This window comes from Diabrotica virgifera, chromosome 6 (assembly GCF_917563875.1).
Source record: "Diabrotica virgifera virgifera chromosome 6, PGI_DIABVI_V3a".
Classification (NCBI taxonomy): domain Eukaryota; kingdom Metazoa; phylum Arthropoda; class Insecta; order Coleoptera; family Chrysomelidae; genus Diabrotica; species Diabrotica virgifera.
The window spans coordinates 149,181,547-149,201,020 of NC_065448.1; the positions used below are offsets into that span (position 1 = coordinate 149,181,547).

At 34.2% G+C, this 19,474-nt stretch overlaps 1 protein-coding gene across 1 annotated transcript in view; it reads left to right on the top strand.

The window, feature by feature from the left end:
- The window catches only part of LOC114329179 (ATP-dependent RNA helicase ddx24), a 124,280-nt gene that overhangs the window by 28,066 nt on the left and 76,740 nt on the right, over window positions 1-19,474 (top strand). Inside the window, exon 6 of the mRNA XM_050653246.1 lies at window positions 8,549-8,841. Coding sequence (XP_050509203.1) covers window positions 8,549-8,841 — 293 coding nt within the window. The remainder of the gene's footprint in view (window positions 1-8,548; window positions 8,842-19,474) is intronic.

Below are 19,474 nucleotides of genomic sequence, written 5' to 3' on the forward strand. Positions count from 1 at the left end.
ATTTCTGTAGTATACACTACCTAAATTCCATAAACACTGGTATTCACCGTATTATAGCTCTACAAGTTTTAAAGTTTCATCTTCGGTGAACTTCGTTTTCACTATTTACACAAAACACAATTCCAGCCAGAATGACAGCGCCCCCATGTACTACCTACTATACTCTGCCATAATTGAGCGTGTTCCATGGGTAGAGTACGCAGCCGAGTAGACATTTTGGCAGTGGTGGTGGTTACTTTGCCATATGTTGCTAGTCACTCTACTTTAACTCCTACTATACACTCTACTTGCTATTCTACTGTGCTGAGCATTTTTACAGGTAGAGTTACTCTACTCTATCAAGTACTTGCATCATTACTCTACCCGTGTAAACAAGTCTTAAATCTACTAAAGTAACAGTAACCTACAATCATTAATGAACAATGTCTAAAATCATTTACCCACCTAGTATTTGTAGAATTTAAGACAGTCCAGTGCCTTATAAATAATTTCAATATGAATATTTGTTCTTTTAATTCTCCTTTGATACCACTCCATTTTAGATTTTGGGGAACCTCCTTTGATACCACTCCATTTTAGATTTTGGAAAACTTATTTCATTGTGTTTATAGCCCATATTTATTGAAGGAACCCAATCTGGATTGTTATTATCGATTAAGTCAGCTGGCTTTCCTATACGATTAAAATGTTAACATCTTCAAAAATGGTTACTGTTATAATTGTAACTTACCAGATACAAAATGATTACAGCATACAGGAGAATTTTCATTTCGCTAGTAAAACCTTTACATTGTATTGCATTTAACCATTGTTGTCTCTCAGATGATACCTTATTTAGTTCAGTTTAAAAGTGAACTTTATCTTGACTTTATCACTATTACTTTGCATTTCACACTTCAAAACACAACACCAATGAAGCATATTATCTTTCTAAATTAATACTTCCAGATAAACTGTTAAATTAATCTTTGTACAACACAAAATTACAAAGAAATACAACTAAAATTATCTAAAACACATTAAGAACAGATAGAATAACATTTATCTTTTACTCCCAGTAGCCATATTGATTTAATTTTGACAGCATGTTGGAACGGCCTATACGCTCTGAGCTTCGCTGGTGTCGCTCCTGGCGGATTACTAATTCAACTTTCACCGGTAATTTTTAAATTTATTATTTAATTGTTATCGCTTAATATTTACAACGGTAAAAAGTAATTAAATTATAATAGATTTTTTTAAGATTTTGCTAATCATTTTGACGTTCTATTGATAAAATATTAATTTCTTACTTCGGATACTTTCACAATTATCGTGTAGATGGCGCTAAGAATAATTTATAATTACATATTACGGAACATTAAAAAAACGTAAATTCACTATTTAAAACGTAAGTATATTTAAGGTAAAAATATATACCACAGCTTTGACCAACTAATATTTTTTATAATTAATGTTTTTAATTTTATTTTAAATTAATTACTTTGACATTTATGTCAAATTTCCGGTAAACGTTTACAAACTTGCCACTACTGGCGCTCGCGAATTTATAAATATCCCCTCTACGTACAAGCTCACAGCGTATAGACATTGTCCAAGGTTATGTAAGATTTATGTTTGTTTATTTTTTTTTCTTCTTTTATGGCCTTTGGGAGCTGTGCCCTTTTAGCCAGCAATATTTCTTAAAATTAACGAATAACTAAACCTACCATACAACAAGACTATTACAAACCTTATGGACCAATCAAGACTAGGAAAGGGAAAGTGAAGTTGGTTAAAAAATAAACTGTCGTTAAAATATAAACTAAATAAATAAAATATAATTTGAAAACAATAATTTGACATTATATTTAAGAGGATGGGTACGTATTTTCGGCTGCAATGCTATTCAAATGGGGATTCATTTTTTTGGAATCCTGAGAAAACTAATAAGTATTTTTGAAAAATTTAAACGCAGAATGAAAGATTACGTTATTAGTGAGGGCCGAAAGTCCCTGAGAACTTCTATAATGTTTATTTTAATAAGTTACAGAAGTGAAAAACTAAGAGAAAATTTAGTGTGATTTTTAATTTCAAATATCTCATTCAAAATAAACTTTTTATTTATTCTAAGGGACTTTCGGCCCTCGGTAATAATTTAGTCTTTCATTCTGCGTTTAAATTTTTTAAAAGTATTTATTAGTTTTTTCAGGATTCGAAAAAATGGACACCATGTCCGTTGTAATATTTTCTAAATCTATCTTTGTCTTACAACCCACTCAGTCGAATAGAATATTGTCTGTCAGACGGTGACAATCAGTGACAATTTTAAATATTTGACATGGCATCGGGAATATTTTGAGTTGTAGATTAAATAATATTGATATATAGTGTATTTGATAAATAATTGATTTAAGACGTGAATTTAATAAAAAGTTATTTATTGTGTATTATTTGTGGAAGATAATATATTCTGTGATCCAAGTATTTTGTTGTAAGAGATGTTCAAAATTGTAAGCGTTTCATAATAACAATATATTATTAAAAAATCATTTTAACACTTTTCCTTTTTTCTCGATTGACTATTAATATTTGTTGAACATATAAATTATTACAATCACTGAATACATAGTTAGTGAAAAAATTATCACATTTATTAACTGAATTAATAATTTGCAATTATATAAATAACAGTTATCCAAGAACATTCAAAAGCCATCCCTTTAAGTTAATGATGACATTTTCAAGTTAAATGACATTCTAGTAATGTTTACATATCCATACCAGTGTGAATTTTACTACACGTTATTTGCCGTGTAAAGACAGAAAAAGTAGGGATAGCCGTAAAATATTTGCGAATTATGTACCCATGGCCTTAAACTCCAATATTACCACAGACGTTAGTTACCCTTTACAATAACACCAAATATAATAATGACGTCATGTAAACTCGCACTAATTCTAGCCAATGAAATGCTCGCTGTAATAGGAATGGCATGTCAAAAAAATATGATTATTCCCTATATATTTTTTCAAATTTAGAATATGGCAACAAGGGGAAAATTACGTGCATTCCTTATTGTTTGACTTTTCCTATATGCAAGTTGTGCCTTTCACTTTGATTAGCCGTTTGTTTTGGGCTCTCTGTACATGTCCTGTCCACATATCCTTTCGATAAGCTGTCATGGGCTTTTTGCAATTGTCCTGTCGACCTCAACTGGGTATTTATCTCATTGGTTTTGCTTGGTTGGTTATATATTATTCTTTTCTATATCTGAACTACTACCTCCTTTTTTTCATGATTGGTAGATACGTACAGTTATATACTTCCTCTAGTTGTCTTCCATTTATTTTAATTTTAGTTTCTTGGTTGTTTTTTAAGGTACTAGTACACTTTAGAAGACCAAAAATAAGCATTTTTTCAAGATTTTTTTCTCAGAACCTTTATTAAAAATGAACTTTTTACATATTAATATCTAACTCTTAGAGAATACAAAAAATATACCTTTTTTCTTTTATGAACGTACACTAATATTGTAGAGGGCGCCAAAGTCGAGGCCTCGAAACAAAGGAGTTCCGATGGCTGACAGTTAATCTCAGGATTGGGATCTCTGAAATAAAAAAATCTTACGGCATTTGAAAAAGGAAGGTTTCTTACGTGACAATTTACCACCGTTAGTGAAAAATTCCGCAAAAAAAAAGATTTTACGGAAATTAAAAAAAAATTGTGAAAAAATCTCCCGTTTTTCTTCAGTTTTAATGGTTAAAAAATATTTGTATTTTATTTTTTGGCCAAATTGTGGTAAATTGTCACGTAAAAAACCTTCCTTTTTCAAATTTTTTTTATTATAGGATATTTACTACATGCAATCAATACATAAAAATTATAAGCATGTTTGTTGTTTGTTCAAAGGGGTGTATGTATAAATTTGGATTTGTTATCCAGTGATAACAAAGGCTCCACTAGTCTCTTAAATTATTGAACTGTGCCCTGGACGGGTAAGTACTTCACTGCACTGTACTACACTTCACTTCACTGCTGCTTAGAACCTATATGGTAGCTCCAATGGTTTGTGCCTCTTCAGTCTCCGAGTCTGCTCACTGTTATCTAGCAGGTTCAGTGCAAGATTATTTGGATGGTTTTCTAATTTTACCAAATAGCGGCTGCTGTATTCACTCACTATCTCTTTAACTGTGGCTACTTGAAGATCGTCTCGGATTTCTCTGTTTGGCACAAACCAAGGTGCATTTGTTATGGTCCGTAGTATTTTCGACTGGAAGCGTTCCAATATCTCTATGTTTGAGTTTGCAGCCGTACCCCATAGTTGTACACCATATGTCCATATTGGTTTTAAGGCTACTTTATACACCAATAATTTGTTTTTTAAACTAATTTTTGACTGCCTTCCCAATAGCCAGTAGTATTTGCTGAGTTTCAAGCCAAGTTGTTTTCTTTTGTTAAAAATGTCAGTCCTTTGTCCAAGTGCATCCCTAAATACTTGACGCTGTCAGATTGAGGCAGATCTTGTCCATTTAGTGTAACAGGTGGCACTGTACCTCTGCATTTGGTAAATGTAACCTGCACTGATTTTACTTCGTTGGCTTTAATTCTCCAGTTTCTTGTCCAGTCCTGAATTTTCACTAGATGTTGGAGAATTTTTGCGGCTATGACTGGGTCTTTGTGTTTAACCATTATCGCTTTATACTCTGCAAAGGAAGCTGTGATTGTTTGGTTGCTTACTGGAAGATCAGCTGTGTACATAAGATAGAGAAGTGGACCAAGAACACTGCGCTGTGGTACCCCTGCCTTTATCAATGTGATTTCTGATGTTGTCTGTCCGTACCTCACAGTAAAATATCTTTCTTTTAGGTAGGATTCCATAATAATGTACAGTGTGTGGGGGAGTGATTTTTTTAATTTAAACAGTAGTCCATCATGCCAAACCTTATCAAAGGCTTGACTCACATCTAAGAAAGCAGTCACTTTTTTGCTCAAATGCTTCATTTATTTCGTCCACTACTCTGTGTATATGTTCAATTGTGCTATGATCCTTTCTGAATCCGATGTGATGTTCAAGAATCAGGTGGTTTTCTTCTATTATGTGAGTCAGTCGGGTTATGAGTAGCTTTTCTAGGAGTTTACCAAGAACTGGCAGCAGGCTGAAGCCTTCCTAGCAGTTCGATTTTTTTGTTTCAGATATCCCAATCCTGAGATTAAATGTCAGCCATTATTTTTCGAGGCCTCGACTTTTGCGCCCTCTACAATATTAGTGTACGTGCATAAATGAAAAAAGATATATTTTTTGTACTCTCTAAGAGTTACATATTAATATGTAAAAAGTTTTATGTTCATTTTTAATAAAGGTTCCGAGAAAAAAAATGATTATTTTTAGTCTTCTGAAGTGTACTAGTACCTCAAGAGTTTGCGAACTCCTTCCAACGGGTTGTGCAATTTCCACCTAATACCTGTTTTTTATCGCTTACTTTCGATCCAATTCTTTATGATTAGAAGTAGTGTCTGGGACAGTACACATCCTTGTTCAATTCCGTTTTGTACAGTATGTCTTGTATATCTTCTACTTTTTCTCCCGTATGTTCCAGTCTGGCTCTGTATTCCTTGAGAAAATCCGGAAAATCAGGATATTTATTTTAATTAAACTATAAGATAATATCGATACTATTTGTTCAAAGGACACCGCACACATCTTATGGAAAATATCATCATCATCATTCTCTTTGCCTTATCCCTATGCGGGGTCGGCTTCCCTAATTGCATTTCTCCACACAATTCTATCTTGGGTCATATCAATGTTAATTCCCTTTACCAACATGTCCTGCCTTATCGTCTCCCCCAGGTCTTTTTTGGTCTTCCTCTCCTGCTCCTTCCAGGAATCTGCACTTCAGCTATTCTTCGTATTGGGTGATTAACGTCTCGATGTTGAACATGACCAAACCATCTTAACCTACGCTCTCTCATTTTGGCATCAATTGGTGCCACACCTAGACTTCCCCTAATATACTCATTTCTAATTTTATCCTTCTTTGTCACTCCACTCATCCATCTAAGCATTCTCATTTCCGCCACATGCATTCGTTGTTCCTCTTTCTTTTTCACTGCCCAACATTCAGTTCTTTTTCACTGCCCAACATTCATAGCCGGTCTTATGGCTGTTTTATAGAATTTTCCCTTCAGCCTCATTGGAATTTTTCTGTCACACAACACACCACTCGCTTCTTTCCACTTCATCCATCCAGCCCTAATTCTACTGCATGCATCTCCATATATTTCTCCATTACTCTGTAATACCGATCCTAGGTACTTAAAACTATTAATTTTCATAATCATTTCACCATCCAAAGATACCATTTTATTTTTAGTAACTCCATCTTTAAATGAACATTCCAAATACTCTATTTTTGTCCTACTAAGTTTTAAACCTTTTTCCTCCAGAGCTTGTCTCCGCTGTTCCAGCTTTTGTTCTAAGTCTCTTTCACTATTTCCTATTAACACTACATCATCAGCATACATTAGGCACCATGGAATGCTACCCTGTAGTTTCGCTGTTATCTGGTCCAAAACTAATGAGAATAAATAAGGACTAAGCACCGAGCCTTGGTGCAATCCTACTTTCACCTGAAATTTATCAGTCTCTCCCACACCTGTCCTAACACTAGTCGTTACTCCCTCATACATATCTCTCACAATCTTTACATATTCGCCAGGGACTCTTTTCTTATTGAGTGCCCACCACAGAATCTCTCGAGGAACTCTATCATATGCTTTCTCAAGATCAATGAATACCATATGAGCTTTGGTTTCTTTAATCCTGTATTTTTCCATCAGTTGCCTTACAATGAAAATTGCATCTGTTGTTGACCTGTCCTGCATAAAGCCAAATTGATTATCGGATATTTCGGTTTCTTCACGTATCCGTGTATCAATTACTCTCTCCCATATTTTCATGGTGCGGCTAAGTAGTTTTATAGCCCTGTAGTTTGTACATTGTTGTATGTCTCTCTTGTTTTTGTAGACTGCTTCTCCATTCGTCTGGCATTTGTCCAACTTCCATAATTCTATTAAATAGATCTGGTAGCCAACTTATTCCTGTCTCTCCCAATGCTCTCCATACTTCCCCAGGAATGTCATCTGGTCCGACTGCTTTTCCTTTCTTTATTTTTTGAGGCGCTTAAGCCACTTCCTCGTTTGTTATTCTGGTAACCATTGCTGTTACTGTCTCCGTTAATTCCACAGGCTGTCTGTCAAATTCTTCATTTAATAAAACTGTCAAAATACTTTCTCCATCCCTTTTTGACATCCTTTTCATGAATTAGTATTTTATGATTTTCATCTCGGATAGATCTAATCTGATTAAAATCTCTTGCTTTCTTTGCTCTCTGTTTGGCTATTTTATATATATTTGCTTCGCCTTTCCTGGTATTAAGTTGATCGTATAGGTTTGAATACGCTTCTGCTTTAGCTTTTGCTACTGCTACTTTCGCTTCCTTTTTGGCGACCATATAGTTTTTAAGATCTATGTCCGATCTGGTTTCTTGCCACTTTTTATATGGAAAATATAATGTCACTCAAATGCAATAAAATTTACATGAATAGATTCGTCTCGAAATTACAATCATTTCATATCATTGCGCCAACTCTAAATTTTGATTAATAACGGCATAAATTGATATAAATAAATCTAGAATCAAATGGGTGTGTACGTAAGTTACAGAAAAAAGAGGATTTGTGAATCGACAGTTCATAAATCTTTCTGCAGTATTAAGGCAGAGGATTACTCTTATCTTATAATAAAGTAGGTATCATTTGGTCAGTCGTACCAAAGTATATAGCTCCTCTAATCAGCTTAGCTCACGCTACGTTAAGCTATTTCAATAACGACTAGACTCTAGACTCTAGACTAATAGTATTTATGAATAACAGTTTTATGGACTTTACAAATGTGATTTAAATAAAATTTAATTACAATTTACGCCGTTATTAATCAAAATTCAGAGTTGGCGCAATTATATGAAATGATTGTTAATTTCGAGACGAATCTATTCATGTAAATTTTATTGCATTTGAGTGACATTATATTCTCCATAACAGCGGTTCTCAATTTGTGGTACATGTACCACTGGTGGTACATATTATTTGCGGTGGTACGCAAAACGCAAAAATTTGCCAAAATCTGCACTATTATAGTCAATTATATTACCTAGCTAGTTAGATATTTCAGTTAGGTGGTACAAAAAATAAAAAGTATTTTGTGGTACATCACTCAAAAAGGTTGAGAACCACTGCTCCATAAGATGTGTGCGATGTCCTTTCATTTATTATTTTTGATATTCATATTAAATGTAAAATTGACTCTAACCTGTTCTTCGTCGGCCAAATGCGATTGTAATGCGCAACCGCTAAGTCAGTATGTCTGAATCTGTCACGCATAGTTGTAGAATAAATGTTTGATGAAATCAAAGTTTCGATATTTTACATTTTCACTTCAAGAAAAGTTCTTAACCAGCAAATAACAGTCCATTCCAATCAAAATAATTTCTTACACTATTCTAGATTTTTAGCTATAGATGAAACTGACAGGATGTTGGAGAAAGGTCATTTCCAGGAACTTCACGAACTTCTGGAACGTATCAATCTCGATGAGAAGAAACTCAAACAAAGACAGACGTTCGTATTCTCCGCTACTCTGACGCTAATTCACGCATTACCGAACTATCTAAAGAACAAAAGCAAGTTAAAAAAATCTAAGAAAGTCAACGAAATGACGCCAACGCAGAAACTGCAGAAGATAGTCGAAATGTTGGGCATGAATAATCCAAAAGTAGTTGATATATCAGAAGGAAAAGGTTAGTATAGCGTTTCCTAATAGTTTATTTGACTAAAATTGATCTATTATATTTTATATTTCATTGTGATCTATTATATTTTATATTATACTCGTATATACTTCTTTGGTAAATATTTTTAGGAAAACAGCAAAAATACGATGTTTAGTATTTTTCTCTTTTTCACCTGCCGTTCTCTCTTTTTGTTGCCTCTGCTCTTCTATCTCCGACCATAAAATTAAATTCTAAGCATTTTGTTCTTTTTTCCTCCATAGGAAACCCTTTATAATCTAAAAGTCAAACAATTAGGAACGCACGCCATAGATTTAATGACATCATACCTACCTGTAGAAACTTGAAGACAAACAAATTCAACCAATTTTTCCTCATATATTAGTTTTTTTTGCTACCGTTAGGTTTAGCAGGAAAGCGCTGTTGCCGATTAAAAAACATATTATGTGTATTTACTAAAACAGCTACCGGCTACACTGTTTCTATTTGTCTTTAAGAGTGTGAAACAAAGATAACTATCTGTAATATAAGTGTCAAAGTCATGTTGTAATATAGAAGGTTAAGTAAGATTTTTGTTTGTTTATTTTTTTTTTCTTCTTCTTTTATGGCCTTTGGGAGCTGTGTCTGTGTCTGTGTGTGTAACGCCTGACTAAACTTACCATACAACAAAACTATTACGAAGCTAATCGACCAATCAAGGATAGGGAAGGGAAAGGTTTAAAAAATAAACTGTCGTTAAACTATAAAATAAATATGGTTCTGAAGCCATTTATTTGTGGCATTTATGTAATTTATTATTCTAAATGGGAAATAAGCCACAATTTAACTTAAATTATTTTTTGGGTAATGTATGTAGATAAGGACACACCATTAAACTTGATAAAAATAATAAACTTAAAGATAAAACCCATAACTAAATTAAAATTCATGGTGACGTTTCAATTATTACTTTAATCATCGTCAGAATAATAAGTTTCTTGAGCGGATGCTTTAAAATAATTTTAAAGGAAAAAACAATAATTAATGAAAACGTAAAAAATGACATTGACAATCATTGGGTTAAGTCAATAATTTCAAACATGCCATGTCTTGTTGCGTGTTTAAGGGTGGCTTCAAAAGAAATATGGATAATGCCTCCTTGATGCTGAGTTCCGTTGGAGAACTTGCATGACCAATGATTGAGAAGTCCTTACGACTAATAGGGTGGTCAGAATCAGTCGTATGTTGGAATATAACAGTTCCAAATTCAGCGGTATTCCAACATATGACTGATTCCGACCACCCTATTAGTCGTAAGGACTTCTCAATCATTGGTCATGCAAGTTCTCCAACGGAACTCAGCATCAAGGAGGCATTATCCATATTTCTTTTGAAGCCACCCTTAAACACGCAACAAGACATGGCATGTTTGAAATTATTGACTTAACCCAATGATTGTCAATGTCATTTTTTACGTTTTCATTAATTATTGTTTGTTCCTTTAAAATTATTTTAAAGCATCCGCTCAAGAAACTTATTATTCTGACGATGATTAAAGTAATAATTGAAACGTCACCATGAATTTTAATTTAGTTATGGGTTTTATCTTTAAGTTTATTATTTTTATTAAATGATTTTATTGACGTTTAGAGTTCCACCTAGGACTTCGTTTTCAAAATAAAATAAATAAATAAAATATAGTAGTAAAGAAAAGAGAGACGTTCTCACAAACAATTTATTTTACAAATTAAATTGTTTGTGAGAACGTCTCTCTTTTCTTTACTACAATAGTATGGACTCACACATGCAACCCATTCATTTTTTTTTTAAATAAAATATAATTTTAAACAACAATTTGACATATTTAACCTCCAATATTATGACAGACGTCAGTTATCATTTACAATCTCACCAAATACAATAATGACGTCATATAAACTCGTCACTAATTCTACCCAATGAAATGCTCGCTGATAGGAATGGCATGTCAGGCATGTCAAAAAATCTGATTATTCCCTATATATTTTTTCAAATTTGGAATATGGCAACAAGTGGAAAATTACGTGCATTCCTTATTGTTTGACTTTTCCTATATACATATTTATTTAAAAGTTCAATGTCAATTTGCTATCAGTAAATAACTTATGGCCATTCCAACCCAAATTCTGGCCAAGAGCCGGCAGGGAAAGGAATACACAACATTCCCAGGTCGCTAGCCAGCGAAATCACTGCGAACAAAACATCACCAGACATAAGATGAAAATGGTTTAAAAATTACGTAGTACCTCGAAGATATATAACAACATTAATTAGAATGAAGTTTGGACATGCATGTTTCCCTCTACATCTAGCAAGAATTAAAGTTTTTGATTCAAATCTTTGTACAGAATGTCCGAAGGTTAGTGACTTAAATCATACTTTCTTTGAGTGCGCAAAATATATTCCATGCACATATAATTTAATCCAAGATTTAATAAAATGTAATGTTTTTCCACCTTTCAATGTATCCTATCTATTGTCTCTGAACAGCAAGAATATATATGATTGTTTAATGAAATTTATCTGTGAAACTAAAATTAATCTCTAAACTTGTTAATCCTGATAATTTGGTATATTATGTACATATGAAAAAAGAAGAAGAAGAAGAAGAAGATACATAATGGAAAATGTGGTGAGCAACTTGGACAGTCCATAGCGGCCAGCTTTTGAACTGAGTAGAGAGCTGTAGAAGAGTTTGCTATGGAACTCTAAGGTAGTGATGTTGAAAAAGTAATTATTCGTTACAAAGTACTCGTTACTTACGAATACCGAAAGTAACGATTACTATACAGAGAGGTAAATCGTTACTTTGATTACTCTGATTACTTCGTATCAATCGTATCAGAGCGAGTACCTATTTTGATTTTGAGTATTGTATCTACTCGGTTGATATCGGAGTCGAACCGGTATTCCACGAGTGTTCGGTGTCAGTACAGTTAACTAAAATTTTATCTATGAAGGGCGAAGGATATGAAGAGTTTTACAGGATTACAGGGCGCTGAGAAGTAGCTGAAACAGAGGGAGGTATATCATTTAACAAAGCATGCACCCAGAAACAGATGTCTATACGATTTGTCGAGGTAGATATTCACAGAATTTCACAGATGTTAGTTCTTTTAAAAATAAAAATGCAACACATTAGATTTTAATAATAAATACACACTATTCTTATCAGGCCTAGAAAAAATAGCTTAGATTGACCGGAAAAAATGTAGAAATGATAATATTTCTAGACTATGATCATCAACTTTAATTTTACATGTAGGTATGGCATTGTTTTTATTAGACCAGGGCATTTAACACTAAAAACACATTAATAAATCTATTTTTAAATATAGTAGGTACATAGAGACTTGCAACTTTTTGCATTGTATTTAGGATTAGGATCACGTCTCGAAAAAAGTCTACAATAAAAAATAGGTGGAAATGCATTAAGTATTACATTTTAAAGTTTATAAAACGCATCCATAAATGCATAAACATGTTAAAATGAGTATATTAAGGGCCAGATTTTCTTATTTCGGGGTATTTTTGGTCACTGAACACGAATTTGCAATCAGAACCGACCTCCGAAGCATCTGGGTGCCCATGGTTATTGCAAGGTACGTCATCTAGAGTTTCGAGGGTTTGTTTTTGGCACTTAATTGATGCAAACAGATTACTCGAGATTACTGATATTGTGGAGCAGCAATGACAGAACAATTACATGTCATTTAATTTCTATCCATTAAATAGATCGGCGAAGGTCGTTATATCGGATCTTATACTTATACGAATGATTGAGAAATGCGATTCTCGATATGATTACCGGTACTCAAATACAAGAGTAATCAAAGTATCCTACTAATACTAATACAAAATATGTTCTGAGGAATGCGATTCTCGATATGATTACCGGTACTCAAATACAAAAGTAACAAAAGTAATCAAAGTAACGAATACTTTAAATGATTACTTTATACAAAAGTAACGATTTTTAACGAATACTCGAAAGTAACTATAATCAACATCACTACTCTAAGGACCTCATTGCCTTCCTTATGTATGAACAGAAAACAAAAAAAAAAGTTGTGACTGGCTAAATGACACCCAAGTCAATGCCATAAAAAAAAACAAAAAAAAAAAATAAGATGAAAAGGAAGAACCCATATTACCCTGATCAAAGAACAATCTAACCCCAAAAAAAATAAAGGAAGGATGAAAATTTGGGAATAGGTAGTTGAAATTGTCTATTATTATATAAGAAAAAGTTTACAATTCTACATCCGCTCCATTTTACAAAAATTGAGGGGAATACCCCCCCCTCGAACATGAAAAAAATACATTCAAAATAAGACCGGAATTGGATAAAATGACTAATTCTAAACAACTTTTCTTCTATAGAGTTTTTTCACCAAGTCAATACTTTTCGAGTTATTTGCGAGTGAATATGTTTAACAAAATAAAACATGTTTTTGGACGGTTTTTCGGAGATAACTCAAAAAGTAAGTATTTTAGCGAAAAAAATATTCTTAGCAAAAGTATAGTCCATAAAAAATTGAAAAAAAATGGTGTATACATGAGGACTGTCCAGTAGAAGCAGAGTTGCAGCTAGTGAAAAGTAGATTCTTCTTCGTCAAATTCCAAATCGAATATTTCAATGTGAAATAACCCAAAAACGGAGCACTTATAGGGGAAAATTCATTTTAACTTTTTTAAAATGTTTAAAATAAGGTTTATTTTTGTTTAAAAAAAAACTTGTAATATTAAAAGTAAGTGAATTACGCTCAAAATATTGTTGGTCCCTTTTATTTTTTTGGTAAAAAAATCGCGAAAATCACCCCCTAATTAGCATCACATATACATTTTAACATTACCACTTCACAAGTTACTTTGCCTATGTATTATTTATATGGTTTGTAAGTTTCTTCGGTTCAAAGTGCTTCGTTTTGAAAAATCTGTAGTTAAAATGGCTTTAACGAGTAACTAATCACGAGTTTAGGCAAATTTTGAACAGTCATAGCATAACCAATTTTTGTCTAACAAGAAAACAAAAAACCAAAAATATTCAGAAAAGCAAAACGTACATTTTATTACTCTTTGAGATTTTTGGTATTCCTAATTGTTTTTAAGTTAATTCCATAAAAAATTACGATTTTTTTCAAAATTAAAAAAAATGTTTTATTTTAAACCCAATTTTTTTTCAAAACTGAACACTTTGAACCAATGAAACTTATAGATAATATAAACAATACATAAGTAAAGTAACTTGTAAACCGGTAGCGATTTGAGAAGTAGTGATGTAATGAATGTCGTTTTTTCAACATTCGCGAATACGAATGCGAATATCTAATAACGACATTTGCGAATGCGGATGCGAATGCGAATATTCAGTTTTTAAAATTTGTTTCTATTTTTTGAATGTTTTCTAAATTTATAATGAGAAGTTAATTGATATTTAGTGTAAATCAATCTGAATCTTAAGCTTTATTACATTATACCAAATGTAACAACGTGAAGGCTGATAATAATAATAATAATAATAATAATCCACCACAACCACAACCACAAGCGAGCCAAACAACAACAAGGGCTCCACCCGCCGAAGGTGCTGCGCTGGATCATCAGCCGGCGCTCACTCAAGCGGGACGACCGAGGCAGCGCATGAAATGGACTGTGTCCATCAATGAGAACATTTTGCGCTTCTACTACAAGGTGACAAACCTCGGTCAAGAAACAATCGGCTACCGACAACAGCTGTATGCCGAATTTTGCAGGACGTACCCAGATATTCAAGTATCGGAGCAACGAGTATCAGACCAATACCGGGTAATTATAAGAAACAACCTTATCCCAGAGACTAGACGCAATATCATCAGAAGCGAAGTCGAACGGGAGATTCATAACGATGTTGTAATTGAAGATCAAGTCCCAAATGAAGTGCATGAGCAGATTCCTGAGCTTGCCATACAAGAAACTCAACCTGACAATACAGAGCAGGAAAACAACGAGCTACATGATAACCTAGTAAGCGAAATGGCACGTGCTGTACAAGAATTTAATGGAACAAACCCACTTAGCAGACCACCGCTACCACGAATAAACTCTTGTAAGAGACTAGGTGTGCTGTTACAAATTGTGAACATTGAAATCCTACCCAATTATGTCGTAGAAGCCCACACATTGGAGTATCTGCACATGCTAATCTACTGTGCAGCAACAGCAATTGCTAATGTAATGGGCATTAACATCAGAACACGACAGGGTACTAATAACGGAAGGACTGGTAGCAGAATTGCACCCTGGGAAAAAAGACTGCTCGGAAAGATTGAATTGCTGCGTAGGGATATTGGTCAAGTCACAGAATATATACGAGGTATAAGAAGTACAAGAGTCATCAGGAGAGCTGAAGAAATAATACGGAATACTGCAAGACACTCAAGATACGATCCAGAAAACAACACAGCCCAACAGTGCCTGGATACATTAAAACAAAGACTCTCAGTTTATTCAGGACGACTAAGAAGGTACAAAGTGAGTAACAACCGAAAATCCGACAATGTCCTTTTTGAGACTGCTGAGAAGGCGTTCTATCGAAAACTCAATTCCACCGTAGAAAATCTCGATAAGTCTTATCCAAGCCAAGAAGAAATTCATGAGTTTTGGGGAAATCAACTTTCCACACCAGCTGCTCTTAACAACAATGCTGGATGGATAGAAGATACGGCACAGAACTGCCAACACTACACCACTACTCTCTACGAACCCTTCACCACTGAAGAAGTCTCAAATATCATCAAAGAGCTTCATAACTGGAAATTTCCTGGACCAGACGGAGTTCAAAACTTTTGGCTCAAGAAGTTTTGGAGTGCTCATGAATGCTTATCGACACTAATTAATTATGTTATTTCTAATCCGCAGGATATACCATCATTCCTAACTCAGGGAACCACTTATTTAATACCGAAGGATCAAAATAACACCCAAGATCCAGCAAAATACCGCCCAATTACTTGTCTTCCAACTTTGTATAAATTGGTCACATCCTGTGTAGCCCGGCGTATCTACCAACACTGTGCTCTGAACAATATCATAGAGCCTCAACAGAAAGGATGCGCTAAGGGTTCCATGGGTTGCAAAGAACAACTTATCATCGACTCAGTCATTTCTAATCAAGCATATTCCAAAAAGAGGAACCTATTTACTGCTTTTATTGATTACAAGAAGGCCTTTGATTCAGTGCCGCATGAATGGCTTATAGATATATTGAGAATATATAAAGTCGATGATAATATAGTGACCTTTTTACAACATATAATGACACAGTGGAAAACTAGAATTCACCTTCAAATACCTGGTGAAAATAACATCGAAACTGAAAATATCGCAATCAGCCGGGGCCTGTTTCAAGGAGATTCGTTGAGTCCTCTGTGGTTCTGTCTAGCTATGAACCCACTATCTCAGCTATTGAACTCCACAGATGCAGGTTTTAGCATTAAAAATAACAACAATGTGGTGGCGAAGCTTAATCATTTATTGTACATGGATGATTTGAAATTAATGGCTTCCACTCGAAACCAACTAGACGAGATGCTAAAAACTGTAGAAACTTTTTCTAATGATATTAGCATGCACTTCGGACTAGACAAGTGCCGTATTTTAAATATAGTCAGAGGAAAAGTACAGCCCGGAGGATTCGATATGCAAAATGGCCAGAACATCGAGGCCATGGGTGAAAACGATATATATAAATATCTTGGAGTAAAGCAAGCGCGGAAAATTGACCATAAACAAATGAAAACAGAGATAACTACTGAGTTTATACGAAGGGTAAAACAGCTGCTTCGCTCACACCTTAACAGTAGAAATTTGTTTAAGGCACTAAACACCTACGCATGTTCCGCGCTTAGCTACTCATTTGGTATTGTTAAGTGGACAAAAACAGATATAGAAGCTCTACAGCGAAAAGTACGAACACACCTCACAAAAGCACAAAAACACCATCCTAAAAGTGCAGTAGAAAGAACAACATTACCACGGAATCTAGGAGGAAGAGGACTTATGGATATAGGTGAGCAATTAGATAAACAAATTGCTAATTTAAGAACTTATTTTCAGATGCAGGCTGAGACGTCTACTCTACATCGCGCTATCTGCACAGTAGATGACACAACACCGATCAAACTGAGGGAACCAGAAATGCGCATAAATCACCTTACTAAGGACGAAAAAGTGCGCGACTGGATGGGTAAACCTCTGCACGGGCGACATCCCAATGAGGTCAGCCAAGATTATGTCGACAATATAGCGTCGAACTACTGGTTGACATCAGGAAAGATGTTCCCTGAAACGGAGGGGTCATTACTGGCCATTCAGGATCAGGTTATACCAACCAGAAATTACCTGAAATATATCATCAAAGACCCTCAGGTTCAAAACGACAGATGCCGATATGGATGTCAAGCCCAAGAAACCATCCAACATCTTACAGGGATCTGCCAGGCATTTGCTGCAACTGAATACAAGGAACGGCATGATGCAGTGGGAAAAATCCTTCATCAAGAGATAGCTATCAAGCTGGGACTTCTCCAAACAGACCATCTCCCGTATTATCAATACGTCCCTGAGAGTATGCTTGAGGATGGCAACTACAAGCTATACTGGGACCGCACTGTGCTCACAGACCAAACAGTGGCACATAATAGACCAGATCTCGTACTAGTTAATAAATTAACAAGACAAACAACACTAATTGATGTGGCAATACCTAACAACAATTATCTACGTAGTAAATTTACTGAAAAGATCGCCAAATACAGAGATCTAGAAATTCAAATACGAAGGCAATGGAGAATGCAAAGTACCCAGACGATACCGATTATTATTTCTACTACTGGAGTCATTCCGAAGACCCTCCTCGAAAGCATAAAAAAGCTGGGTCTGAATGAACATCTTTATAAGACCATGCAGAAAGCTGTACTACTCGCGACGGCCAGATGTGTACGAAAATTTCTGGGAGATACACCTGCATTCCAAGTCACCTAGGGCTCGATAATATGGAAAGAGTCCCACCAGAGCTCAATCCTTTTGATACCGTAGGTATCTGGGATGAGTCAATTTTCCCCTTAGAGGGAGTGTGAGCCGTATGGCTAAATCTGGATAATAATAATAGCGTTTATTGCCCAACAGTTACTCATTTACAGAGCAATTTTACAAATAAATAATATACAATTATATAATAATCTGATTATACGAGGCTGATAATCTGATTATACGAGGTTAAGTTACCTTTTCTTAATAAAAGATGAGAAAGTGAATAGATTTTGATTTTATTAATCTAATGTTATTTTCAAATTATTTTTTTTCTGATATTCATATTGCAAAACATGAATGCGAGCGCGAATGCGAATATGCAAAAACATGCGAATATTCGAGAATGCGAATGCGAATACGAATATTCGTTACATCACTATTGATGCAATTGAAGCAATTAAGGAGTGATTTTCGCCATTTTTTTACCAAAAAATAAAAGGGACCAACAACATTTTGAGCGTAACTCACTTACTTTTAATGTCAGAAGCTTTTTTCAAAAACAAAAATAAACCTTTTTTAAACACTTTAAAAAAGTTGTAATGAATTTTCCCCGAGAAGTGCCCCGTTTTTTGGTTATTTCACATTGAAATATTCGATTTGGAATTTGACGAAGAAGAACCTACATTTCATTGGCTGCAACTCTGCTTCTACTGGGTCTGCAGACCTCAAGCGTACACCATTTTTTTCAATTTTTTATAAGCTATATTTCTACTAAGAATAGTTTTTTCGCTAAAATACTTACTTTTTGAGTTATCTCCGAAAAACCGTCCAAAAACATTTTTTTTTTGTTAAAAATGAACACATTTACTCGCAAATAATTCGAAAAGTATTGACTTAGTAAAAAACTCTATAGAACAAAAGTTACTGAGAATTAGTCATTTTATCCAATTATTTTGAACGTATATTTTTTCACCCCCGAGAAAAAAATTTTCACCCCGTATTTCCCAATTTTTGTAAAATGGAGGGGATGTAGAATTGTAAACTTTTTTTTATATAATAATAGACAATTTCAACTACCTATTCCCAAATTTTCATCCTTCCTTTATTTTTTTGGAGGTTTTCGTAAAATTTTGCGTTGCCTGATCGGGCTATATAAAAAAGTTACATCGAATGTATCAACAAGTATGTCACTAGCTTCATCCCAATGTCAGAGAGAATAATTATTCAAAAAAACGTCAAAAAAATTCAAATTGAGCTGCCAAGTTTTCATTATCGGAAGAAAGTTTTTATACTTTTTCAGTAATATTAACACTTCTGGAGTTATTTTGAGGTCAGTTTTGGAGTTGTTCAACGTCCATCTACCAGAGAAAGGAAAAAAAAAGGTTGGTGGAGGGTTAAGTGATTACAGAGTGTGTAAACGGTAAATATTCAGTATTAATACATCCTAAATTTAACTTATTCTTTCTCTTAAATAAATTATAAATTACTTAATTGAATTTGAAGTACGTAAAAGTAAAAGTTTCTACTAACTAACGGGTTTAAGGGGGTTTCCATTATGGCAGAAACTAGCGGGGGACCTCCTCCGTTAGACAAACTTGAAAGTCAAATTAAA